The 27,982-nt window shown below is 46.2% G+C and overlaps 2 protein-coding genes across 2 annotated transcripts; both read right to left on the bottom strand.

Annotated features, from left to right (window-relative positions):
* Positions 1–310: 310 nt before the first annotated feature.
* Positions 311–7,038, bottom strand: LOC143317119 (procollagen C-endopeptidase enhancer 2-like). Its single transcript, XM_076725090.1, has 9 exons — positions 6,937–7,038; positions 5,524–5,632; positions 3,690–3,948; positions 3,357–3,481; positions 2,409–2,545; positions 1,625–2,265; positions 1,430–1,510; positions 1,166–1,336; positions 311–837 (listed from the first exon to the last, which is right to left on the bottom strand). The coding sequence occupies exons 1-9, from the start codon at positions 7,020–7,022 to the stop codon at positions 707–709; spliced, it is 1,740 nt and encodes a 579-aa protein (XP_076581205.1). The 5' UTR covers positions 7,023–7,038; the 3' UTR covers positions 311–706.
* A 1,934-nt stretch (positions 7,039–8,972) lies between these two features.
* On the bottom strand, positions 8,973–27,666 carry per1b (period circadian clock 1b). Its single transcript, XM_076724550.1, has 20 exons — positions 27,494–27,666; positions 18,548–19,442; positions 18,203–18,456; positions 17,922–18,043; positions 17,229–17,430; positions 16,887–17,081; positions 15,869–15,947; positions 15,609–15,715; positions 15,200–15,353; positions 14,833–15,109; positions 14,505–14,613; positions 14,247–14,406; positions 14,007–14,119; positions 13,563–13,709; positions 12,544–12,894; positions 11,618–12,408; positions 11,332–11,518; positions 10,943–11,156; positions 10,678–10,828; positions 8,973–10,553 (listed from the first exon to the last, which is right to left on the bottom strand). Exons 2-20 carry the CDS (start codon positions 18,961–18,963, stop codon positions 10,257–10,259), a joined length of 4,326 nt encoding a protein of 1,441 aa, XP_076580665.1. The 5' UTR covers positions 18,964–19,442; positions 27,494–27,666; the 3' UTR covers positions 8,973–10,256.
* Positions 27,667–27,982: the final 316 nt, after the last annotated feature.

Genomic DNA, 27,982 nt, shown 5'->3' with positions numbered 1-27,982 from the left:
AAAATACAACATGATAATAATAACCTTCTGCCTGGAGTACATCATCTCATATTCTACCTTGAAAGCCACAGCTGTCCTTCAGGTTTTAGTAATATAATCTAAATGTAAAGTCAAATTTCATTATGTGATATCAAAAGAAAAAATACCTCAAGCACCAACATCATATGGTTTATTTGAGATCCATCTTTATCACAGAGGTATTATAATTTACATACAAAATACAAAATATAATAGAGTTGTATGTTCACTCTTATTTTCAAGACAGTATTTTACAACCCTGATTCCAAAAACGCTGAGACGCTGTGTAAAACATAAATGAAACCCACTGTGATCATTTGACATACACTCAACTGAAAACAGTACAAAGACAATATATTTAATGTTTGACCTCATCAGCTTCATTGATTTTTGTAATTATATGCTTATTCTGAGTTTGATGTCAGCAACACGTTTGTATGACACACGTGACACATGATTGGATAAAGGATATCACTACAGGAACACTTGTTAGTTTGCAAATGATCGCATTCTGTTTTTGTTTACGTTTAACACAGCATGCCAGCTTGTTTGGAATCGGGGTTGTATTACGTAAAAAAAAAAATATGTTTGGCTATTACTTAGAATATTTTCACACTTTATGTAAAGTTACATGTTTTCAGAGAGATAGTCGGGACTACCAATCTGACTGGTGGGCTTAGCTGTGATGTCAGCATGGATTGCTTGAGAGGTTCGCAAGTGCTTTGGCGTGGATGGGCTTATAGAGCAGCGTGAAGCTGGAGGGCCTGAGAAGGCCGTTGCCCTGTGCATCGATGTTTCCCATCAACACGTAGTTTTGACCTGGATAAGTGAGAAACAATGGTCAGAATATAGCGGCTTATATTCAGGACCAAAAAACATTTTGAAAGTGCACAAGATCAATTCAATAGTTGAGTACCAATACCACAATGATGCTCTTTTTTTTTCTACTATTTATGTAGTAGTCATTATTTATTACAATAATTACATCCAGCGGGACCCAAACAAAGTCACAACTGCACCCCATAGTCTTTTACTTTATACATTACTTCCTGAAATGACTGGGGCATTTTGGTTAAATATAGAATCACATCATTTGCATACACTCAGGAATAGACGAAGGCTGTAAATACGGAAAGGTGTACTGTACCTTTGATTAAGCCAGGGCATCTTTTGCACTCAGAGGTGAGTGTGACCGACTTGACGGGCCCTGATTTGGTGATATTCAGGCGTCCTGTCTTATAGGCCTTGATTAGGAACACTTCAACTGTCGCTGAGCCACTTGGACCAGGGGTCAAAGATGTGACCTTACCAGTGATCACTGACAGAGAGAGAAATACAAGAACAAAATTAGGATGTAAAGAAATAGAGAGGAAGTTTGATGAGGATGAGGGGGGCAGGTGATGTGACTCACCGAAGTCATGAGGACAGAAGCTGGATTGGAGAGTTCCTGTCCTCTTACAGGCTTGTGTACACTGTGGGTTCAGTGGTAAAGCTGAAAAAAAACACACATGGCAATAAACACAAACAAATGATCAGCACATTGACTTACACTTGCATGAATGCAAACAGCAGGTAGTTGATATTGAAATCAATTAATTCATCTCACGTTTCTTGTTCACAAGAGGCTTCTTCGTCACTGTCTTGCTTACTCCAGGTTTGGGTGTCACGCTGGGTTTAATCTTCGGTGTGACTGTTGCTTTAACTCCACTCTTAGAGGTTGGCCTTGCTGGTTTTACACTAGGTTTTAAAGTGGGCTTGGTCTTCAGTGCAGGCTTACGTGTGGGTTTAGTCTTAATGCTTGGTTTGAGCGTTGGTTTAATAATCTTAGGTTTGGGTGTAGATTTAGGTTTAAATCCAGGTTTAGGTGTAGGCTTTTTCACAGGTGCTTTAGGCGTGGGTTTAGCTAGCTTGGGTTTAGGTGTGGGCTTGACTGCAGGCTTGACGATAGGTCTGCGTGGTGGAGGTCTCGGTGGTTTCTTCACCAGTGGTCTTTTGGATGGTTTTGGGGTGGGTTTGGGCTGAAGGCTGGGTCTAGGTTTGGGGGTTGGTTTGGTGGGTTTGCTTGGCTTCACGGTTGTTTTTGCTGGCGTTGAAGTGGTCTGAGGTCCATAGATGAAATCTCCTCCGGCGGTGGGCGTCCGAGACCCACGGGGCACGCTGGAGTAGTGGGCCATGAAGCCATCTGAGGTCACGCTGAGATCAGAGACGAACTGGACAAGGAGCTCGTTCCCATTTGTTACGATAGTCCTAATGAATGGATCAGGAAAACAGAGAAAACAAAATGTGAGAAGGAGGAGACATGTGAGTATTCAGGAAAATGTTCATGCCATGCCATGTTTTTCAAAAGCAACTTTAAGACACTAACACTAATTTGTACTCAGCAATCTCACCCCGGTGCCCTGTCTCCGCAGAATTTCCCAATCCGCCGCGAGTTATCCCTCTCTCCCCCGTTAAACAGTGCCACATAGTCGTAGCGACAGTACGTGTCAGGCTCCAAGTCCAGCTTCTCGAACTTCACCTCAATCACCTGGGGAAGAGGTGGCAGTGAACACACAAACATGCTGGCACACGCTATGATATTAATGACGGGGAATGAATGGTGTGAGCTGGTTTATTCCCCAGTGCAGTGCAGACATAGGCAGCGGTGGTGAAGAAGGAGAAGGGCCAGAGTTTTGAAATACAGAAGGGCATTTACTCTCTCCCTCGCCCTCGCTTCCTTCCCTCTTTCCTTACGTTCAATCTCTTGGCACACATGAACACACCTTCAGGCGCTCAATGAAGTCTTTCATTTGGCCGCTGTCACACTTGCACACACATACGCTACGCTAGGAGCCAGAGGTAGAACATTTCCTTGTGATGGGCCCCTTCACTACTATTTTCACTCCTCCTTCTCCTCCTGCATCAACCAGCCTTATTCAACACACCTAGCTGCCCTATAAATAACATCATTGAACTGCATTTGATCACTTTTTGCGTAAGAAACATAAAGTATAAACATTGTGGATATTTTTCCAGCTGTCTAATGATGAAAAAGTCGTTAGCTGGCTGACAACTGAGAGCTGGTAATGCTAGCAGACATTTTCAACTTAGGTGACTGGAAAACGTCATAACTCTAACACACGATCCATCTTTTTACCCTTTTCCAACAAGTCTGTCCAGCGTTTGCTATCGACCAGATCGTCACTTTCATGCACATTCAATGCTGTCATTCAGCATTAACCTATCGTGTTGTTAAAATTGGACTCTACTTGAGAAGGAAAAGCTAGCATGCTAGGCTAAATAACAAGCTAGGCTAGCAAGACAGTGATTTTAAAATGACCACATTTTCCCATGCTTACGTTGCTTGGTTCAACGGAGATGTGCCACGAGCAGCTGATGCCTGCTGGGTAATTTGTGTTGGGCCAGTTGGGCGTCTTGACGGAGCCCTGGGATTTGGTCAGTCGTCCTCCACAGAACTGGTTCTCTGTGGGAATAAAAACAAGAGGACAGAGTCAAAGGGAATTAAAATGTTAATACGCAGACTTTAACCTTTTTCAAATAAGTCAAGGGGGGGGATCTGAAATAGCTTTAACAAATCACTAAAATATATGTAAGAACAGCAGATGAGGTGACCACAGTGCTGCCATTTAACACGAGATAAAACTGTTTATCCTGGTCTATGTGGGATTCACCTTCCATATGTGGCTTCCCAGCGCTGAAGGAAGCCAAAAAGCCTCTTCCTCCAGTGCCGTCATCTGACACCATCTCTAACATCATGGTGTTGGAGGTGGAGATGAGGGCGCCGGGCCGGAACGTTCCACAGAAACGACCCAGCTTCTGCACCAAGCGGGAGTGACCGTTGTAGACGTCCAGGTAGTCGTAGCGACAGGTGGGGTCCGCCTCCAAGTCGAAGAGGCGGAAAGCCAGCATGACCACATGACCCTCTGGGACCTGGAGGGGGTCACAGGTGATGCTTTGAGGAAAGACTACAAGAACAAGTAGTTACAGGCGTAAATGAATATTAATATTACTGATACTATAACGCTAAATCTCTTTATACAACCATCCTGCGCTCACAAGGTGAAACAAATCAATGGTCAATAAAACAGTTTTAAAGGTTTTCATTGATGTAACCATGTGAAGTGAAATGTGAATGTGAATTAATAATTTGATCTGTTCATTTGTCAGAATCCAAGCTTGTTTAAGAGCATCAAATACTCAAGATCAATTAGTGACAGTGGAAACAGGTGTGCCTTCAGTCCTCTGAAGCAGTGAGCAACTGGGCGGTGTCAAGCTGTGGGAGAAGGGGTGAAAGTTGTCACCTGTAAATGAATTTCTGTTAAAGTTGGTGCGTTCAAGAGTGTGTTTGTGTGCCCATAAATAAACTGTGATTGTCAGCAGTTAAAGGCAGTTTTTAAATGAGTGTTTTGTTTATTATTCTGTGCCGTTTGGGAACTCTGTAGCAGTCCAGCTCACCCTACGTTCACCTGAGCAGATGGTAGGTTCCAGTTCAGGCTGAGAAGATAAAAGGCCAGTCAGATGTCTATGGTAGGAGAGGTGGTGTCAGCTTGCTGTGAGGCTGCAGGGTTTGCTTTTTATTTGGGTTTTATTTCTCCTCCTATCAGCTTAAATGACCTTTATTGAGAAATTTTGGTTACAATCAACTTAATAAATACCACCTAAATCTCAACCCCATTCAAATTTTCCAGTGCCACACGACAGCCATTACATTTAAAAAAAAAAAAAAAAAAAAAAAAAAAAAAGTTGTTTAGCTTCAATGTTTTGGAGCAAGCTGGGAAAGCTATGTGCAGGTGTTTTGAGTAAAACAGGACTAAACACCAATTAGCTCTTTAGTTGCTGTTCACATTTCTCAATGCTGTGCAAAAGTCTTTCAAGCCTTTTATCACTAAGGAATGAATGAATGTGCAGCACTATTACCCTTTACAGACTGGACAAGGAATCCCAATCAGGATTCATTCTCGTGTGAACTGACAGAGGTCACTGCTTACATAGAATCGCGTAAATGGAATTAAAAACAACACTGACCCTATATAACTGACAGGCAATAGTTTCCTCTATCATGAGCAGTGAGATTTCTGACACTAATGGATCATGGTCATTTTGCCTCATCGCTGGCAGCTGTAGAGTCCTCTTTCCTCAAGCCCTGCACGCCCACACAGGTGTTTTCACTCAGTGTGGCTGGTTGTAGGTGACCGGAGCTATAATAGGAAATCCATTAAGCCAGCAAACTCCATATAATAATGAGGATGATAAAGGTGTAATTTGTCCGCCCTAACAGGTGCCACAGTTGAACAGGAGATGTCTGTACCCCCACACACAGTCCTGAGAGGAGGTGAAGAGCTCTAATCAGCCAAAATGATCAGCTGTGTGGCTCTGCCATGGTCATGCAGGGCGTTAAGTGCCTTTTCACTTGCGAATGAATGGAGACTTTTGATGATAGCAGCCACTCTCGGACACACAGAGTTTGAATTGGATGTGATGGTATAGTGATTTAAAGTGACTCACAGTGATGTACCAGACACATTTGCTGTTGGGTTTGTAGGAACTGGGGAATCCTTCGCTGGCCACGATGCCCGAGTCTGTGACCAGGTGGCCTCCGCAGTGGAAGACGGGCCTGAAAGAGAATCACGCACCCACCGATCAACTGCGGTACAACATTTAACCTGACGTGGAAGAAAAGGCAGTTTTACTGAGAGTATTGAGGCAGGGCCCTTGCGCACACACACATTTTTACATACGCACTGAAAACCACAGTGGCACAGTCTGTCTCTGTTCTCGGAGTCTGGGGAGGTTCCCAGTGAACTGGTCTCCTGGTTTGTGTTTTTTTTTTTTTTTTTTTCATAAAAACTTGGTCAAACCAAACCAGGATGACTGTCAACATACAGTATATGCGCTGTGAGGCTTCTGCACACACCGACTGCACCACAAGAAAGAGACATCAGCAGACGTAACATGTATTTCAGCTGTAGCACTAACAGGCACTTTCAAAGGCTGCACAACAGCCCGGCTCACACATGGAGTTTGGTGACACACACCCACTCTTTCACACTCAGATAAACACGGATCAAAGCAGGCCCAACCTCGACTTTTAATTTTGCAGCACGCGTCAGGCCCCAGACTCGCTAATTTAGATGCTGGCTGCTCTGGCATCTGGTCAGTCGTCTTTCAAACTTGGCTCAGTTTTTTTTGTTTTTGTGGGAAAAGGTCAAATTAATTATTTCTTACATGGTCAGGACTGTATTTCTGCGACCCTCAACCCATTATAGTCCCTTTTTCGCTTTTCAGGCATGCTTTGTGTGGCTGCTGCAATACTATGAGGCCACATTTCAGCCAAAATATCCCAGTGGCGGTGGAGTCCCTCCCTTCTGACCCTCTGGGGCTGAACAGCCCACAGGCATTTGTTTGTCTGTAGTGTTCAATTTACACCCTCAGTGTCATGAAATGGCAATACAGTATCAGAGCAAACACCAAGGTCAAAAAACACCTAAAAAAAATTAATTCTTAACACTGACTGAGTGAAAAATGTGGATTTAAGAGGGTAAAAGTCTGAAGTTATTGTCAGTTTTGACAAAAATGTCAGACTTGAGGACAAGCTGCTGTATATTTGCCCAGTTGAAATGCTGCATCAATTACAGCATGCTGTCATTTGGTGTGTTTATGGGACGCCAACCACATCTTCCTAACATTGCAACCTTCTATTTCTCCTGCGCTTTCTGTAATCATAATACTGCGACCAGGAGAGGAAAAAACACGGTAGTTAATCTGGACAGATGTGGGCTTGAAAAGGGTTTGCCACATGTGCACAAGCAGGATGTCGAGAAGAAAACAGATGCACAAGAGGGACATTGATAGAAACTGTAAGCTGGCACACATGCCTGAAGTTTAATACAGCTCAAATCTTAAATACATGCAGTTTACCTTGTGTAGTTGGTCTGACTCTGAGCCTCAGTCCATCCCAGAGTCAGAATGACAAGAAGGCACACAGTCCACACCCTGTCCTCCATCCCGCTGTCTTCCAAAATTAGGAAAGACGGGAGAGGAGAAGAAGAGGCAGGAGGAAGGAGGGGGAATCAGCGGAGGGGCGTGGACAGACGCAAGGTTCTTAAGGGGAGGGCAGAGAGGATGGAAGTGATGGGTGAGGAGGAGGTGTGCTGTGGAGAAGAAAGGGAAATGTGAATGAGCGTGATCTTGAGAGGACAGAAGGCTGTTTGACACAAGTTAACAGGGAAAACGTTGATTACACTGTACGCTGACCCACGGCCAAAAGCAACGTATGTACAGCTCAGAGTACAGTGCGCTTCTTATGTTCCAGCTCTGTGCGCTGCTTGACAGGTGGAGTAATGGAATATATGGAACATGTATGTTTCTGCAGGTGTGCGTGCTGATGGACAGAGTGCCACTGTTGCATGTGTGTATACTGACCTTTACACTTCACCACCAGCGACAAACTGGGCTTTTGTTAGCCACGCTAGCGGCAAGGCATCTGCATTTGGCAGGGTCCGCCACTTTGGTCCAGACAGAAATATCTCAACAAGCATCAGATGGATTGGCACAAAATTTTCCGCAGACTCTCATGGTCCCCAGAGGATGCATCTACTGTATGTTCAGACAGGAAATTTAGAGGGAGTGCGGCTGCATGTGAAGTGGACAGAATAATGGGACAAGATGCAAACCGCCACAACGACACACCTATGCATGTTGGAAATGTTGTAACTCGACAAAACATCTCTGTGACCCGCGGGTCTTTAATCTGCTTTATAAATGTAGAGATGAGAGGAAAAAGGAGGGATGAAAGAGGAAAAATGACACAGCTCTGATGAGTCAGAGGCTGAGCTGAACTCAAACACACAGGAACACCTCCTGATATGGCCTGTAAGTCCGCTAGCTAGCTTACAGCTAACGTTCAGGTGGTACACTGTTAAAAACAAATGATCCAGTGGTGAAATTTCTACAAATGATGCTGAAAATTTCCTCTTCTTTGTGTCTGAGGACACCTCGACTTTGACGATCCTTTGACTTTTCCTCTAGCGTCACCAAGAGGTTGACACTTGTGGTTTTGTGTGAAATGTTTTGACGCATATTGGATTGTGAAATTTGGTGAGCTCTGAGTTAGCCTCTCGTGCAGCATTTCAGTTTATCAAACGCACTATTTTTGCAGATTTGGTCATAACCAAATACCTTCAGCACTAATTAACTGCTAAACATCAGCCCGTTGGCATCGGCACTGCAGGCATGTTAGCCTTCTGACGTTAGGCACAGCGGCGCTTTAAGCGAAATGCTAAGTACAGCCTGACTGCATGGCTGTTGCAGACTCTTATTTTAGACACACACGCAATTTACTCTGCAAGGTTATTATGAGGATTAAATTCCTTTCCGCAGAATTCACAGCGGTGGAAAGAAGTAGCTGGTGAAGGAGATTACAGTAGGTTCAACCAAAACACAACTGAGTCTGGACTTATAAAAGTAAATATGGAAGTCCTGAAATGGGCTCAATTCCACAGTAAAATGTATTTTATTTTGGCAGGGAAGGGCCCCTCATTATTGTAAAAAGTGACTTTACAAACGTTTTCAAGCTGGTTCATTCACACCAGCTCTTTTACAAAAGAACCCACATACATCACGATCACTGCTGTCATTGTTTTAATGATAAGTGTGCAATGAAGTCAACTTGGCAGCCTTGCCTTTGTCTAAACGAGGGCATGCCTTTTGTCTTTTTTAAGCTGCGGTGACCACTCTGGGTGGAAACCGCAGTTGAATAGAAGGAGACTGTGGTTCGGTAAAGAAAGTCGCTGCCTGATTTGCTTTCTGCTTCCAGTTCATTCCGGACACTTCTGCGTCTCCAGGCCAACTGCTGCAAAACACCCACTGACGAAAATAGCCTGCAAAGAGATGTAATCATAAAACTAACTGCAGGAGAACAAACAGCCGAAAAAAAAAAAAAAAAAAACTTCACATTTAAACTTTTCAAGTCTCTTTATTGTCTTTTTTTTGTACAAAGAATTTCACAAAAATATTAAGAAACTGTTGCAGACACCACTGACGCCATAAAGCATAGGATATCACATGACCAGAACAGTGCCACAGAGAAAGGGACAGAGAGGAAAAAAGATAGTAAACACTCTCCAAACTCTCGAAACCTTTTGCTACCTCACGTCCACCTCTTTCAAACCGGCTGAACGCCGTGAGCCAACACTGGTGACAAAAGCTCTCCCTCCGCTGAAGGCTGTGCGAGCTCCGATAGGCAGTTAGGAAATAGTGTCTGTGTTTGTGAAAACTAATGCCCGGCTGAAGAGGAACTTTAAAAGTCCAGCTCAACCTCTCGGCGACTCACGCTGCCCCACCTTTAGCTTTGTGTCGCTCAAATAAAGCAGCTGCGTCATGAGAAACACCATCTCTGCTTCGGATCCTAAAGTGATTGTTTTTCTGCCGGATACGATTTGAATCATTCACATACACTTTTTACAGTACAAACACTCTTTTGGGCATGGATCCTGTCTCTATTTGCAGTGGACCGAAAGTATAAAAATATACACAATGTTTACAAAATAAACCTGGTTCTCACTGCACGTTTTATCTATGGGGTGAAAGTCGCTTTTTCTTTAGTCTGGAGAAACGTTTCACGTCAACAAAAACTCGAGTCTCCGAGAGAAACGGGATCTCGGTGGGAGCGGGATCCCAGAGAGCCTAGGAGACATTCAACAAGAAGTCACAGACTTAACTCGCCTCTTTCCTCGTGAGCTGAACCCCGAACAGGAGAGATGAAAACGTCAAGGAGGACACTGTGGTGAAGAACATCCATCTTATATAAAGGCGCCTTTTTGTAACACATTCACCTTAGTCCTCTCTGATTATCTTACAAGTTAAATAAATATGCCGAGAACTACGAGAACGGGGGGGGGGGGGGGGGCGGGGAGTAGTAATTCACTCTCTAAAACTGAGTGTGCGTGTCCTGTAGTTTCCAAGGCATTTAATATGCAGTCATACAGCATGCCTGGTGTGCTGTCGTCAAAGCGGACTTGATGCAGAATGATCTGGGCCAAGTGTCCCGCCTGACCTGCCAAACAATAAATGGAAGTCGCCTCGATCAGTATGCACTGTTATGTCCCAGCGGATCCCAATTTTAACAACTTTACACCCTGTGTAACGATGTTTTGGGCACAGAAAGTCCTGGAAGGTGCACATTTTCTGCATATCGGCGTCAAAAGGTCATGATAGTGGCTGTATCATTGGCCGCCGTCTTACTCAGTCATGGGAGACTTTTCTGTCACAGCTTCTTCTGAGGCCACTCTCTGCTCCTCTGCTGGCATGTCTTGTTGGCCGTCTAGTGTTTTGGTGCCTTTCTCCTCTCCCTCGTCCTCTTCGTCCTCGTCGTCTGGGTGAGCTTCATCCATGGCTGTCTCGAAAAGACTTTTCTTCTCCGTGCTGGCGTCGTCCTCCTGAGCTTTCAGCACGCTGCACAGCTCCATCTCGTGGATCTCCACGTCGAACGGGGCGGCGGGAGGCACAAAGGGGGGAGACTTGCAGCCTGTGCAGCCCTGAGAGACACCAGAGAGAGACGATGATTTTGCTGCATGTCCATGTGTGTTGCATTCAGGTTTACTTGATGTATCTGCACACTGAACGCTTTCAGAGCTCGGGGTCGAGTCGCAGCGTACTCACAGAGAGGTTGATGGCTCGGGGCAGGCGTCCCGTGCGGACCCAGGGGTGCACCTGGCTCAGCTCCTTCTTGTGGTCCTCGGTGAAGCGTGGCTGGTGTTTCTGCATGCTCCTCAAGGCCTCGCGGTCCTCTCGCAGCACCGTCTCTATGTCCCTGTTATTCAGGCACAAGGGGGAAAAGGTCAATGAACACCTGACATCTCGACAGCAGCGAGTCCGACCAAAGTTTGACGCTGTGTCGCTGGTCACCCTTTGCCCAGTGTCATACCTGACAGGCAGCTGATAGGTCATCATGACCTTGTCGTCAGTGTTGGCCATCAGCAGCCAGATGGGGTCCTGCAGGACACACTTGATGAACTGCTCCTCGCCACCGTCCCCTCCAGCACTACTGCTGCCCCCTGCTGGCTGTTTGCGGGAATGGTCGTTCTCTGATGAGTCGATGCTGCCGAAGTACTTGCTGGTGTGGCTGCCCTGGCTGCTGCCTGGATGGACGAGGAAGTGAAATTTGAGAATGAACAGTGAGTGGACTTTAACTCAAGGAAAAATTTCCTCTTGACACCTATTATGCAGGAAGGCAGTGTGACTTTGAACTAAAATCAGTGTCGGGGTAACTCATAACTCTTACATTACTACTTCAATTCCAAAAATTCTACTAACTGGTGCCGCTGGTGCCAGAGGAGCTGCAGCCGTTGGAGCCAGAGCCTGAACCAGAGGACCTCGTCCCTGAGGACCCTGAACCAGAGGCAGCTGAGCCGGTGCCTGAGCGGGAGTCCTCCTGCAGCAACATATCCAGCAGATCGCTGGAAGTGGACATGGCATCTTGGTTGGACTCATTAGTTTCACCCTAAAGGAAGAAAACGATTATGTTTTTAAACTTACACGTTTTGAATGACAAAAGAGGTTTCAAAGCTTAACATCTTATCCTGAAAGTCCGTGTGCTTACATTCTCATTCTCCTTGGAGGCATCATCGGAGCTCCCCTGATTGGCTGAGGTCTGTCCCCCGGCGGCTCCGCCCTGCACAGATGGCGTGGCCTGCTGTGATGCTGCCAGGGCCGTGGCAACCTCTAACCGGTTGCTTGGCGATTCCTCCAGCTGCAACAGGTTGAGAGGAGAGGAGCATCGGGACTGGAAGAGGGGGGACTCTGCACCCTCACGGTCAGCGGGGGTCTGACTGTAGGACTGCGGGGTGCTGCTCCGAGATGGGGCGCCAGTGGCTGGAATGGGTACGGGGTTGGAAACGACAGTGGGGATAGCAGCTGGGGTGGCGCTGGGGTACGTGAAGTTAGGGTTGTAGAAGTGTCCAGGGGTGGCGGCTGGCTGAGGGATGGGTGCTCCCATCTGGGGGAACATGTAGTTGGGCAGAACGAGGGCCATCATGGGAGGCACCATCTGAGAAGCGGGGAAACGTGATGGATCTGGGACCGGCTGGGGGAAGGGCTGTGTGAGCGGCGGGTAAACGGGGTAGATCGGAAGCATACCGGGAGCGAAAGGGGCGGCGGGAATGCTGGCCTGGGAGCCTACGGACGGCCAGGAGGAGGAGTTTGTTGGGGGTCCGAGAGGCATGTTGAGGGGCATGGGGACTGTGCTTGTTCTGGGGTCACGGCAACTCCCGTTCAGGCCCAGAGAGCTGTGCTGGTCGGATGACTCCTGGTGCTTGAGTCTCTTACCGCCGCGACCACGTCTGTGACCGGTGCTGCTTCCTGCGGCTGGGTAGTCTCGAGAGCAACGCACTCCTGGCAAAGAGAAGGAGGCACTGACTTAAGCAACGCTTTTACAACAATCGATTGTTTATAGTTAATGTGTCATATATATACATTAGTGTGTGTGTGCGTGTGTGTTTGACTGGCAGGAGCAGTGTGTGGTCTTACCTCGTGACAGAGGGTTGGCAGCTGGGATATGGCAGCGCAGGGTCGAAGACGCCGTCTGATCGAAAACACGCAGCTTGCTGAGGTCCTTGAAGCGGTCAAGGAACGCCTGCTCCTCCTGCTGCGTGTGGGCGGACAGCACCTCCTTTGTCAGACCCATCCTGCCCCCTCCACCTCCTCCTACACTTCCACTTCTCCGGCTGTCCCTCTCTGACTGTGTGGCTTGAGGGGGAGGGGGAGGAAGAGGGGTGATGGCTGCGTTAACGGGAGGTGTCGGGCCGCTGGCGGGACGAGTCGAGGTAGGTGTAGGAGGAGCAAGGGTGGGAGTTGTAGGAGCCTCTTCCATGACGATGTCTGTGATAGAGAGAAAACAAGGAGGGGTGTTTCAAGACTTAAAGTGAGACAATGAACCTTTAGAAAGAAGAAATGACACGTTCTTCCTCTGAGACGTGAAAAGCTAAAAGCACAAAGTGTAAAATGCTGCAGACTGATACAGACAGAGGTACAGAGACAGTACTGTGTTAGTTTTGCTTACACTAAGATGCTACGTCTTCAAATTTAACATTACTCCACAAAAGATGCATCATCAATCTGTTAACTCATATTTGGGTAAAGCCAAAAAAAACAGAAAAGAGAGGTGACACTGAGAAACTGAAGAGAGAAATTTAGATAAAAAAGATAAAACAAGATGAAAAACAAAGGCATAGATCAGATTACCTGCAATCTGCAGTTTTATCATGCGGCTACAGGTTTCTGCAAGATAATTCTGAAGACTTTTAAAGTAGTGAAAAAACACTTTGTGGTCAGTTCCTTAAAATAAGCAAGGAAGCTAAAATAAGACAGTAGAGTGTTACTGTTCAACATAAAAAGTAGGGCTCCAAAAGAAAAAGATTTGGAGGCTGAACTTAAACTCCAGCCTTAATTACAGCGAAGTCAGTCATGGACCTCCTACTTCGTCACTTCAAAGAAACAACACGCTGAGCAGCGCACGAGACAGAGCAGAGAGTTCTGATGATTCCCACCTGACTCAGGGGGCTTCTTGTCTCCCACATGCACGATGGTGCTGCTGAAGCTACACTGCGACGTGACTGAGGCGACACTCTCCGCCTTTGCGGCCATGGTCAGGGGGGGCAGAGAAGGTGGTTCACCTACGAGGCTAACTGAACCACCTGCAGGGACAACAAGTTCAACAAGTTCAGTTGCAGTCATGACCGTGTAAAGAAGCATGCTCTGCTGGCTCTCATGAGAAAAATCAAGGATGCTGTGTAGAAAAATCCATATTCAAAAGCAAGAATACCATTTTTCTAGCAGGATTTTTATTGGTAAATGCACAATGGTGAAAAAAATGGATAATGCGGGGCTTCGTAAAATGGATCAGAGATTGCGAGAAAAGCAGCCTGATTACCTAAATTCATCATCATCTTCATAAAGACCCAAACCAGTTGTAGGTAATTCATAAAAAGTACCTTTGTTGCTGCCGCTGGCCTCCTGCTGTTTGTCGTCATCAGACGTGGAGGTGCAGGAGGAGGAGCCGCACTTCCTTTTCACCGTGTTAGGAATGTTACAGCTGTCCAAGTACCTGTGTGGAGTCAGAGCGTCGTCGGATGAGTGATTGATGATCACCAAGCAATGATGAGACCGAAAGACTTCAGGCTGGTGCGCACACACACACACACACACACACACACACACACACTCATACACACCTTATGATGCTGTCCAGACAGTTGATCTGCTGGTAGGAGTATCCAGTCGGGGCCTCCTTCTGCACAAGTGGTGCAGGGACCAAAGCTTTGGGTGGTTTCGTCAGGTCAGCTATCAACCCTCTGACTGGGTCACTCCTGACGTGTTTGATACCTGTTGGGCCTGAATGAAGAGGAGACAGAAACAGGAAATGGAGACTTGAGATGACAGCTGAGGTCATCGGCAGTCATAGCTCGTTGTTGACTGTGCTTTACGTTTACCTGTGCTGGTGTTCTTTCTGGGCGGTGGCCGGTTCCGGGACTCGATAAACACCTGCTGTCCATTAGTCTTGACCATGTGAACGTCTTTGCAGATCTGCTGGAACGTCATCTGGAAAAAAAACAAAAAAAACAAAGAAACACATTAGACTCCTTAAAAAGTCAGTATTAAGGAAGTCTGATTTTCCATGTTTCTCATGTGAGTGATGACTATGGAAAAGGTCGCATGTTGCGAGGTAACCACGAGAAGGTGGTCAATTATGTTGTATCTTATGGAAAAAGTGCGTTTGTAATGTCGGCCTACAACCAGTTGTCGCTCAGCAAAACTCACCGGTTTGTGCAAAGCGATCGCGTTGGCCGCCTCTTCCATGGCGGGGCCGTTGCTGTCGCTGGACGAAGCGGCGGAGGCACTGAGGTGCTGTTGGTGTGAACGGCGGGACTCCCGCGAGCCGCTGGACCCGAGCGAGCTGTAGCCCTGAGAGCTGCCGCTGTGCACCGGCTGCACCAGGATTCGGTGGATCTGCTCGCTCAGCTGGACGACGTCGGGCGTGGTGACCCGACTCTCGTAGCCCTGCGGCGTCGTGAAGACGTCTTCGTTCAGAGGGCTCCTGGAGACGGGGGCAATGTTAGCGCCCAGTTAGGACAAGAGAAACATGCAGGCAGCATTTGTTTGTCAGTGAGCTTATTAAGAGTCTTACGTTCTGACTTTGTGGCGCCCTACGATGAACGCCACCTTCCGGCTCCAGGGGTTGACGAAGGAAGACCAGCTAGTGTCGATGGTCAGATATTCCCCGCTGCGGGCGCACATCCTTAGGGGTGAATACTCAAACGGCTGCCCTGCAAACTGAAAGACTGAGGGGAGACAACAGAGCAGACATGGATGAGAAAAGATGTTTATATGGAAGATATGAAAGATTTTTTCATGTTATACACTAGAATTTCAGTCAGAGTTCTGACTCAGTCGTACAACAAACTATACTACTAAATAATAGACAAGTGAGGAGAAATAAAGAGAAAATCCCTGAATAATTAGAAGAAATCAACACAGAAAAAAGCCATTTTCCAGTTTATGACAAATACAATTAGTTCACCGCTCAATAGACTCACTCTTCTCATGTATAGCCACCATCATGGGCCTGTCTTCAGGGTGGATGTAGAGCAGGGTGGGGGTTCCCACCAAGTCCTGAGGCAGGTAGCCCAACAATGGCACTGCCCTGCAAACACAACATATTTACACACTGTTAGGCAGCAGCAGTATGTTTGTTACTGTTCTGGAGCAGCAAACAGATCAACTGACAATTCAATGAAAACTGGAAGATAATATATGTAAGAACCGCCAAAACTGTATCAGAGGTCGGACAACTGACCTCTCATCAACTTCCTGGAAGAGGCAGCTGGGAGTGTGACTGGTGGTGAAGATCCTCTTGTCTGGAGGGATACGAGGAGCTGAGAGGACACAGACGCAACAGATGAACAGCGGGTTTTGAGGACAGTATGATAAGTTTAAACAGACAGTATAATAAAGGTTTATTTGCAGTTCTGAAAGGTATCCAATCATTTGGTGTACATGATATAATCCACATTCAGAGGAATACGATGTTGTAAGCATGTCTCTGGTCTCTTTCAAGTACTTTACAGCTTTAAGTGCATGTTCCACTAGCAAATTATACGATGAGTCATGATGAGGAAAGTTCAGAATCGTGCGGGGAGCTGCTCCATTGAAGCAAACGCATCACATTCATCAGCGAGACGACTGTTATCTGGATACTCGAGTGAGTCAAATCAGATTTGCAGTGAAAAGCTGATGAAGAAGATGACACTCAATTATCAGACAGTAATTGTGATTGTGATGCCTGGGTTACTCTGACATAACATTATCAGAGCTGCACAGCCACAACAAAAACAGGAGGAAGAGCACTGCTTTGTGCTTCACCATCTTTTCTCTCGGTATTACTAATAACTGACGACTGCTCAGTTGAGGACAAGAAGTGACTTAGCAGCTCCGTAATGTTAAATGTGTTATCCTCGACATGTACGACGTGACAATAACGACGTTTGCTCTCCGAAGTGTTTCGACTCAGGAAGCTTCTTGCCATGTGTCCCTCTGCTGACACAAACACCCCTCCCTAATGGTACACTGTGCAGGAACTGTAGGTCACTGTTTGCAAACACAACATTCAAACTTGGGCTCTAAACGCCTCCTGACCGCAGTTGCCAGAACACACACAGACCAGTGTAGGCTGACCATCTGGGGCATCGCATACCTGCATGCAGTCGGGCAGTGAGAATGTCGCTTCCTGAACTCCAGAGAAAATCCTGCATTGTCACATTGCATCCTGCATACATTTAGCTGCTCACATAGAGAGGCAGTGGTATGATAAATACCCTCATATCCGGAGTGGACCTTCTCTGTGATCAGCAGGCAGCAGGGCTGTGGCTCAGCGGCATCCGAGTCTCTGATGGTGAGCTGGTAAGGAGTGAGGCGAAAGGGGTAGTAGCGCAGCTCGCCGCCCTGCGTCCGGTCGGCACTGATGCGACAGAACATGGACTTCTCCTGAGTGCAGTCGACTGGAGGAGATGCTGGGAGGGGAAAGAGTTGGAGAAAGACATTGAACAAAAGCTACAAATCCTCCTGACTGGGATAGTGGAGCACAGAAAATCAGATATTGAGCAATTTCTTCTGTCAGAAATCGTTTAAATTTGTCGTCATCCTGTGGCTCAGCTCACCAGACCCGATGCAGGAGGCCCAGGGTGGCAGGCGGCAGGGGGCCGTGCCGCTGTAGAATGTGCTGACATCCTGCGGGGCCAAAAGCTCGGAAAAAACCGTCCCCTGAAGACCGTCGGGCTTGCAGCGCAGCAGGGACGAGCCCTGGGGTGACACGTACACCACCTTCCCCGACAAGAACGACACGGCGATGGAGAAAGTGTCCTGAGGAAAAGTAAACAGACGAGGAAGGTGGAGGAATTTAGCGAGACGTCTCCAACAAGCTGTCAGTGGGAGCTTTCTCTGTGCAGTTGTGTTTGGTAGTTTCAACCTTTTCTTAGTGAATGAAGAAAGTGTGAAGCAAACTGTTTCTGAACACAAGCCAAAAAAGGTTTTTAAACCTAGGACTGTGTCTTTCAATGCATTATTGTTTGCATCACATATACAAGCAAATGAAGTGGACTGGATGTCTGTACCTCAATCTAAATTTCCCATATTATTCCCAGTTTTAAGCTGCAGCACATTCCAACTAACTGCATTGATTAATCAGGATCAACGTGTTGTGAGTTCCTCGTTCAGTTTCATCTTATACCCAAGGGTAAAAAAAAAAGTCGTAAAACTACCACGGCTCACTAACCGCAGTAATGAGATACTTGTCTGAAAAGTTTACTCAAACACCTACGAGGCAGGAATAAGTAATACGTGTATAAACCTACTGTGTTTTTGAGGGTGTATTCTGAGGTGATGTTGTCGAGCTCCTCGATCGTGAAGGCAGACAAGTCCAGACTGCAGCCGTGACACTCCTCTACACTCCACTGATGGTAGTACTCCTTGTTGGCTAGAAATGGTAAAAATCAGGGCGTGAATGTAGATACAGTTACACACATAATGTCTGCAGCAAAAAAAAACAAGCACTGAAGCCTGAATGAAGAGGCGGGGGCTTCAAATTCACCATTAACCAGGGAGAAGAAGAAGATACCAACAAACAGGCCCTCACCTCGGACTTGTTTCACACACTGAAGTGCGTATTTGAGTGCGTTCAGGGTGCTGGAGTGGCTCTTGCCCTTGCGCTCGCTGGGCAGGCGGAGCTTCAGCTCCTTGATGGCCTTCATGAGCTCTTTCTGGGTCTGGACCCTCGCCGACTGGTCGCTGCTGCAGCCGGAGGTGGAGGGGGGGTCGTGCTCCGAGCTGGTCGACAGCAGGCTGTAGGCCAGGGAGCCGCCGGGAGGGGAGAGACTCTGGGAGTTGGAGCTGTAAAAGGAGGGGCGGTCCAGATTACACTCGCCATTTCACCAACGTAGATGTCAAACCAGGGCAGAACAGTTTAGAATCCGTCTCTTACCTCTTGTTGCTCTCCGTGGTTTCCAGCATCATGCCTGAGTCCTTGCCGTTGGACGAGCTGTGGGAGCTGCGCGTGGACTGGCGCCCACGTGACCCGCCCGCCCTCTCCATCCCGCCCTCGCTTTCCCTCTCGCCGGAGTCGTTCCCGCTTGAGATTCCGTCCATATCGTCGGAGTTGGGCCCCCTTCGGTGTCCGGACGAACTTCCGGATCCTGAACCTCCACTGGGAGACGAGCCGCCTCCAGATCCACCTCCCTGCTCCTGAGCGGCGACATTGGCACCGGGCTGACCGCTGCCGGTCTTCGGAGAGTTTAACCCTTCTGACTCTGCTTCCTGGTCATTGTCTTTCTCGTCGGCCCTTGCCACTCGTCCCCGAGTGCTGCTGCTGGGCATTGATTTAGGGTTGTCATAACTCATAATAGAGTAGGATGAAGCTGGTACAGCCTGATTAAGGCGTCAGCCGAGGTGAAGACAGGAATAACTGTAAATTAAGTGGGACTACTATGTATACACAGGTGAATCATGGTTGCTGGTTGTTTGTTAAAAGAACTAAGGAGAGAAATTCATTGTTTCTCCAGCAAAAAATGTTAACTTAAAGAGGTGTGGGCTGAGAGCCCTTCTATGAGGTCTGTCAATGAGCGCTGTAAAACGATTGGCCAAACCGCTGCCTTTCCAAAAAGACAGCAAGAAAAAAATGTCACTCAAAGTAATTCAGACAAGAGATGATTTGCCGTTTATGAAACAGCCTTGGCATAAGCGCTCCAACAGATGGGACTGTGAGGGAGAGTGAGAAAAACAGCACTCGGTAAGAGCAAAAAAAACAAAAACAAGCTCTACACTCCGTATCTGGTCTTCTCGCCTCTTGGAGATGTGTTGCTCTAGGTGCTAAAGGCCACCTGAGATGACAGAAAAAGAGAGAGGGACAGAGAAAGAGAGGGAAGAATATTAGCATGGGGATTAACAAAAACGCTTGTTATGGTCTTGCAAGCATGTCTCAAGGACTACAGATGCGAGAAGATAAAAAACGGAGCGCTTATCATCAGTTTATCGTGTCGGCCTCCAAGACTCAAACATGGCCATGAGATGTTTTCACTGCCTCGCGGTGCACGCTGAATGTTTGTCTGCCGAGCGCCCAGCTGTTAGCCTTTTACCCAGATTATCTCGGGAAAACAATCACCTCATCTTGTGCACAGATTGACAATAATCTGCAAGTGCGTATGCATGCATCTGAATATAGAACAGGTGAACATGCGCTAATTACGTTCGCCGGTCGTCATCGATAAATCCCTTTATAACCAGAGGACGGTCAAAACAAAGAGAACACCAGGAGGACGGGACAAAGCTCTCCATCAAGTGTTGTTTTAAATTAAGGTTTGTTAGTGATTGGTATCACAAAGTGTATATATATGGCCACCACCTACGCAAGTGAGAGTCTAGCGCTATTTATTCTTTAGGCGAGGGAGACACCACATAATCCTTTAAGCCCTGCAGACGCAACCAGATGAAGAGAGACGCCAGTCGCCAGTCGTCATTCATTCCAATTTTATGCACCTTGCTGCCCCACAACCCCCTTTACCTACGTTGCTCAGGTGTGCTGGGATGCTTTTAGTGCAGAATTTGTTCAGGACAGGTTTAGCCTCCTGTCTTGACGCAGTAACCCAATACGGCTGACTGGTCAGGTTCAGAGAGGAGGACAACATGCGTGGACAGCTAATGACAAATGTCTCTCATTCCACAGAAATAACTAAAGCAAACGTAACGAGCCGGGATGGAAAGTTGCGAAAGGCTGCAGATACGCAAGTTCAACGGATTCGTGTGACGCTGCCTCAATGCAACTAAGCCGCCTGTCCGATGAAGGTGAAATGCTAATTAGCTCTGTGTTTGGTCAGATGGATGATGCACACTTGCACATGACAAGCTGTGTGTGCCACGGCCGAACTGGGCGGGGGGGAGGAGGAGCGGTTATTATATGGAAATATGCAAGCATGGTGTGAGTGGGCGACGAGGCAGGCTGGCATCGATGCATACTTCCACATTGATGGCAAAGACACATGGCTGTGGGTGGAGGTGGTGGTGGGGAAACTGTGCTCGGGCTGCTAGAATAACTGGATGTGCCCACCCCACCACCTTTCTAAGCCAACTACAGTGGGCCTTTTGCTTAAGACAGCGCATCCCCAAATTCAATCAGTTTCCTCCTACCATTGCTGCAGCCAATCCCAGCATGCACTGGGTGACAACGGGCGAGGCTAAAACATCAACAGACATAATATTAATGCTCATGCTCCCATCTATAGGCAGTTCAGCGTTTCCAGGTCACCCAACATGCGTGTCCTCTGGACTGTGGGAGGAAACCCACACAGACACAGGGCGAACACGTACACCGCCATGCCTGAACCGGCCAGGTCAGGTTTGAGGCCATGACTGTGAGGTAACAGTGTCAGCCGCTGAGCCACTATGCCACCCACTCAAATTATTCACAGGAAATGCACTCAGTAAGACCAATGTCTGATTATGCAAGATAGGTGTCTATCTTAGTGGAGGAAAACATATTGGATGCTGCCTTGCCCTCTGACCAACATGCATCATACTCTGAAAATATGTTTGTTACATGACTCACAACAATTTCTGAAATTTCATGTCACCTTTTGTAACTCATGCATCACTCTCATGTTACACAAATGAAGAAAAGGCCAAGTGACTCAAGCCCCCCCCAGGTCTCTGAACGCTGACTGCTCGGTCGGGGTGTCACTCCTGTCACATCGGGGAACATTTAATTAAACTTCTGTGCAGCAAATCTTCATTAAAATGTCCCATTCACTTCAACTGAAGCCAATGCGACTAGTAAATCCAAGGGTGCTGTCCCGGTGTCATGGCCTGCAGGTCAGAATTCACTTCAGTTCAACTTCTTCCTGCTAATTAGCACACTATTTTCTGACATTTTACAGCTTAAATGATTAAACAATCGATGAAGAAAATAACTGCCAGTTTGAACAGTAATCAAAATAAGGATCAGTTGCAGCCCTGCTCTGCTCATTACATATTTATTACCTCTGTGAGAACTGTGACATAACTTCCTTGTTTGGGGCGGGACAACTCTGTTGGACAGACGGCTAATGTTACTGTGCCTGTAGTGTGTGCAAATCCCCCTCTTTGGTTGAAACACCTTGCCATTCGGTTATAAGTGGCTAATTTCATATGCATTGGCAATCACACTCTACAGGCCGACAGCTGGTTGCAACTTGCATACATGAAGAATTGGGGAACTGTCTGCTGTCTGACAACCATGACGAGGGAAACTTCCATCATGATCTAAAAATTGGGAATATTCCCCCCTGACATAGATAATGGTTCCTGGAAATGATTAACATTTGAAGTTGTTAAAGCCAGCGGTTATAAACACAAAGCTGATTTTAGAACAATCGAGCCACGCAAAGGGAAACTGCACACAAGACAAAACACTGCAAACTGGTCAAAGTTGCTTTTAAAGACAACAAAAGCGCACAGCTCGCTGGCTGAACTGCCTCAAAAGTGAATATTTGTCAGCTTTCTTTGCCAAATTGAACTGATTCTGAACTGCTGTACAACCAAAACAAGCAACCAAGACCTCAACTTTATCTATTGATTGGCATTTTCACCATTTTCTGTTATTTCATGACTAAACAATTAATTGATTTATCTAAAAAATGATCTGCAGATTCACCAATAACGAAAACAATCATTATTGCAGCCCTAGTTGTGGTCAATGTAACTGACTGTGACAGTCTGAGTGTATGTTGTGCAGTAATCAAAGCATGGGAGCACATGCAATAAACATCTGCAGTCTGGACAAAAGTGCAAACATAAATTGTTCACACAGTGTTTCTTTCATTTATAGTGCAGAAGCTCTGACTACCATGAAATGAACATAATCTGGCCTACGGGGCACAGTGTGCTGGTCTGCCACAACAGCTTCAGTGTGTACAGTCACTGGTTCATAAGGCTACACCTACACAACATCACGAAAAAGACACAAGAAACACACTGCTTATACAAAACCATCCGAAACCAACCCATGATACTTCCCGATTTCAATGAGGCTGCAGGAAGGTGTGGCGTAGCTCCGTGCGTGAACATGTGTGAACTTCTCCGCTTGTCTGACACAACCCGCCGCGCACCGATCCGTCACAAATCACTGCATCACGACATGTTTATATTGTTGGATCACGTTAAAAAGCAGTACCGTTTCAGTGTCTTCACCGGTGTGACCGTCCGTGTCACAAACGCACACTGCGCGACATGCCGTTGTCCTGCCGCTTGCACTGCAGCGCGGCGCCGCCTCGCTGTCCTGTGTACAAACGGCACGTGTCCGCGGCGGTGTTTTCCGCAAGCCTCACCGGCTCCTGATTGGTCGGCTCGCCGGGCCAATGAGAGCGCGCGTCATGAGGAGGCAGGACCGCCTGCTACAGGGGTCTGTCTGGAGAGTCTGCCAGACACGGGTCTCAGCTCCGCCTCGAGGTTTGTCTTTTAAATCGGGAAAGGCGATGAGCAGACGCGCGGAGCTGATTCAGGACCAGTGTCTCTGAGAGAGCGGCCAGTGTACATGATGTACGTACATGAGACAAAGAGACACGCGCTAAACCTGAGCTGGGTGGGGAAAAAGCCGGTCTACCTCTACGCGCCACAGCCACATGACTTCTTCGAGTAGCAGGAATTATATAACAGTGTATTAAGTTATTACATTATTAGAAACAAGCATGTACAGACTGTACATTTTATATTTACCTACATACGGACTGTTTTTGCTTTGATGCTTATTTGATATACAATATATAATGTATATTATGATTTACAGAACTGACATTTTAAACAGTGTAAGATTTGTCTTCTGTCATCCAATGCAATTAAGCAATCTGTCATGAGCAGTGGTTCACTCTCACACTGAGGTCACCAGGACAAGGTACCTCAGATAAAATGAGCATATTTACTACGAACAGTGAACCTGAAATCACGTCTGAAGGGCATCCTGTGCACGTTCAGAACTTTTTACCTGCGAATCTGCTCAGGCCTCTTTGCTCCACTGCTGCTGAACCACTTCGTTCATAATCTTCCAACTGGGTTATTGTACCGTCGGTTTGTTACGCACACACCTCTGCAGCTTGGATGTTCACTCACTCTGGCGTGTGACCACACCACAACCAAACCCCTCCTGTCCGATTACTGCTACTTCCTGGATTACTGCATTTTTTTTCTGTGATTTTTCGACCTCATCTTGCACAATATATGCCAGTTTTCTCTGTGTCACTGTATGTCAGCTGTTGTTACAAGTACCATATTGTGTCATCCACTGAGGTAATCTTTAGTCAATGGATGGCAGTGGGCTCGTCTAGTGAGGCAAATGTTGACTTATTAATGCCTTATTCTGCATGACCATATTCTACACCTACTAGGCCATTAACTACCAGTTTTCCCTCAATAACGTATTGCACATGGATTTCGATTTTAACAACCCAACCTTAAAAATTCCTAATAAAGAGCCAATATGCATACTAACATGCAACTGAGTAAAAGAGTGATAGTTCATATAATTTCACACAACCTAGTTAATGGTGAATATGTGTACCTTAATGCAAAGATTCAGCCGTGGAGTGGCATAATGGGAAATGCAATAGCCATTGTGTTCACATGTTTGTCAAGCCTAGTAGGTGTAACCTGTTGTCCCTGAGCAGAAAACTTCTGGTGATGGCAGCCAGGTAAAAACAATGACTCTGAGAATGTGAGAACCTTGCATGGCGCATCATTCTTGCCTTGGAGGCAACACAGACTTCTTATGAATAGCATCAAACTAGTTGCAGTTATAATGGGCCTCATTCACCACTGGAACAGAATGGACGTTCACAGGATTAGTGGCCATTGTTTCGTTAATAATTCATCTACGCATCATATTATCTCTATCATTACTGATAAAAAACAAATTTAAGCACAACCTGGCAGAGTTGGCTATGAAAACTCTTCTTTTTTGCACTCAATAATTACTAAAAGAAGAAGGAGAATAAAATTGTGGTGATGAAGGTGAGCTGAGAGTTACACCCTTATCAAATTATCTTTTAAGGGAAATGTCAGACACTCGTTTTCCAGCCTCTGTCAACAAATGAACAGATAAATAAATAAGATAAATGCACTTGTCGCAGCATGCTGATGTGTCTGGTCTACTGTGTGTGGTGCAGGAGGAGGAGCTCCTTTGTGTGAACAGTGTTGTAATTATGATAATGTACTAAAAACAAAAAGCATAAACATCCAAAATTCTAACCAGATAAAACTTTATAAATTTTTACTTCTCTTCAAGTGATGACTAAACACGTGTTAATGCTTTTGAGTAATCTGTCTGTGTCCTGTGCCGCTATCCTATTTCAATCGTAAATATATCAAGTTACAGAGACAAAATGCTCTTCACAAGTCTTTTCATGAAGTTTACAATGTTGATGAAGGGTGGGATGACATAGCCTCAATGCACGGTTCAAATTTATGAAACTTTATTATCTTTAGTCTCGCTTACATGCCAAGTTTCTTGAGTCAACAACGCGATCCGTGATCTATGAGGAAGCCAACTTTTTTATCTTGGGAACTTCATGTACCTAATCACAGTCTAATAAAGAACACTATCTGATTAGCCTGCCCACAAAAATCAGACCCATATCTTGATACACTGTAAAATCAAGCTCCGGCTATTCCACTGGCACGCTTAATCACAGTAATAAAAGAAGAATTCATGGCATAAACATGGAGATTCGTTCAACAACCCTTGTGCAGCTGTACAGAAATACAGACAACAAATATGTAAATGAATCTAAATGATAAACAGTTTAACAGTGGCCATCAGGTGATGCTTTGAATGTAAAATCAGAAAACCAAACCCGGGATCCATAATTTTAAATTGCAACACAAGCCTCATTACAACAGTCGAAACTACTACCACTTAAGGCATGTTTAAGGGGCCACCAGTGAGCTGCTTCCTGGCAGCCTGTGGTACAGTAAGTACAGTATCCTTGATTGTTTTGCTCCCTATTTCCCTCAAATCAGGCTCCCTCTCTGTCCTTCTAAGGCTTAAGCTTTTTGTTTTCCAGCGTTTTAAGGCAATTTAGTTCAGTTTATAGTGGAAAAGAGATTTGGTGAGAAGCCACTTTTTGTGGCCGCTGAGGGCACAAACAAAGCTCTTGAAGCCAAAACACGAGAAAAGAGTGTTTCGCTGCTCTATGGTAAGTTTACTCGTCCTGTCTCATGAGTTGAGTCAGTCCCCTACATTCATGTGACCGCGCCGATTAAATGTGGATCACACCGCCTCGGCCACTGCTTGCCATCTAACACCCATGTCACCCATGCAAAATGAATGGCGCTTGCTGGTGTCGAAACTTTGAGTTGCTCATGGATGAGCTGGAGGAGTCATCGTGGTGGTGCCCCCCCTCCACAACTCTGAGACTTATTAACAAATCGCACCTTAGGAGAAGGAAGATTTTCTTTTTTAATTTTCTGTTTACGGTGCTGTCCAGCACATGCCTTTTGTACGCTTTCTGGGTGTGTATGCACAGCTGTTTTGCACACTCAGGCACTCAATAGGGTGAGATATCTGTAAGAATCTGCAGGGTTGCATCTGAGCAGATTCCTGTGCATCTCTCAAGCTGCCGTGGTCTGTTATTGATGGCCTGTCGTGCCACACTGTCTGGAACACTTACTGCAAAGCAGAAAATAGAGCATAAGACACGGTGCAGAGCGTCTATAGAGCTGGAAGAGGATGTACATTCTCACAAACGCCACATGTTGTACATCACGAAGGATGGCGGTATGGAAGCCAGCTTGTCACCGCATGGTTGCCACTCGCGAGGTGTGAAAATACATGCAAATGGTTGACTGAGAACACACGAGAAGAAGAAGGCCCACACAGACATAGCTGGTTTATAACTACATGTTCTGCAGAGGTTTTGCTCATTTTCTGTGATGCTTTTTAACATGTGTGGCATCCTTAATGGTGATATGTCAGAACAGCGTTGGGATGCAGCCTGTGTGGATGCAGCTGTTTTCCAAAATTACAGCAGTACAGTGCACAGAACTGGGTGGATTGCAACGGCTGTCAATCACAGGACATCATCAGACTGACTAGATGCACACAACCTGCATTCAACAAGCATGCAAGCATATTAGGAGGATTCACTTACATCTGGTTGATTAATCTTATGCACAATTTAGACTGGTGTAACTGGACAGAAACTGGACAGCATTTGTTGTTGCTCCAATTGCTCAGTGACCAAAATAATCCTGGCACACAAGTCAACATAAACGGTAAACATCAGCAAGGGAGTGACCATGGATCAAGTGGGGCTCGACAAGCAAGCATTAATCATGTAATAATGTCATGTTAGCAAGCTAATAAAATAATGGATGATTAACTTGATGGCCAAAATAACCGATTGAACAGAACATGTTTCATATTTTCGTAATAACGCATACCGTAAATGCTGTAAATCGTGAGCATTTAGCAGGGCTGATACTACACTGTGCGACGTCTGCAGGCGGATCCACCCCACAGAAACAAAACCTGCCAAGTTCACTTTCTGAAGCAAAAATAGCTCGTGAAAGTTGGATGAATGCCTTTATTTACGGGGTCTTTCACGAGTTAGCGGTGTTGACTTGCTCTGCTTCAAATGGTTAACAAACGTTTTCTGACTGTGGTGTGGTCTATAAGCACGAAACACCCTACAAGGTTAAACGAGAGCACTAGTTTCACCTGTAACGTTTCGTTGTGAGGTTACAGAATAGCTTATTGATAATGGGAAGTTGTTATTACAGCTACGTTACGAAGCACGTAAACAAAACGATGTCGACAATTTGTACACTGTCGCAATGACAAGTATCATGCTAACGTTAGCTACAACGCCATGACTATAGACAAGACAACAACCAAACCCAACCAGCTTACCTCGGATATGCTTCACCAAAAGAACAGCTTTGATATTCCCAAACGAGGTACGAAGAATTCTCAAAGAAGTGATATAAATCCCGATAGCATCGACTGTCTTTGCTTGACGATGTCAGTATTTGCTTTCAAGACATTTTCGGTCGCCCCCCTAACCGGAGTTTACACGCAGGGATACACGTGCCAGTGCATGGCCTGGCGAGTCCTGTCGATTCAAGCCACAGCGATTGGACAGCATGAAGCGATATCTCCGCCCAAACACGCCCTTTTGCGTTGTGATTGGCCGCGATGGGCGTGGTTAGCTGCACGGGGCTCGATGGTCACGTTGCAGAGTGTTTGGTCCTTAGTCCGTTTCCAAACATACTGAACATGAGAGCAGTTGATGTGGCCTACTTGGATCACCGTAATACGTGTAATATTACTATTAAAAAAATGTAGGGTGTTAATATAGTGTGTTATTATGTTCTTATTAGCAGTTTGTTCAAAGCATAG

This window comes from Chaetodon auriga, chromosome 24, assembly GCF_051107435.1.
Source record: "Chaetodon auriga isolate fChaAug3 chromosome 24, fChaAug3.hap1, whole genome shotgun sequence".
Taxonomy (NCBI): domain Eukaryota; kingdom Metazoa; phylum Chordata; class Actinopteri; order Chaetodontiformes; family Chaetodontidae; genus Chaetodon; species Chaetodon auriga.
Note: the sequence above shows the minus strand (reverse complement) of the source record. Positions and strands in the feature narration are given on the sequence as shown.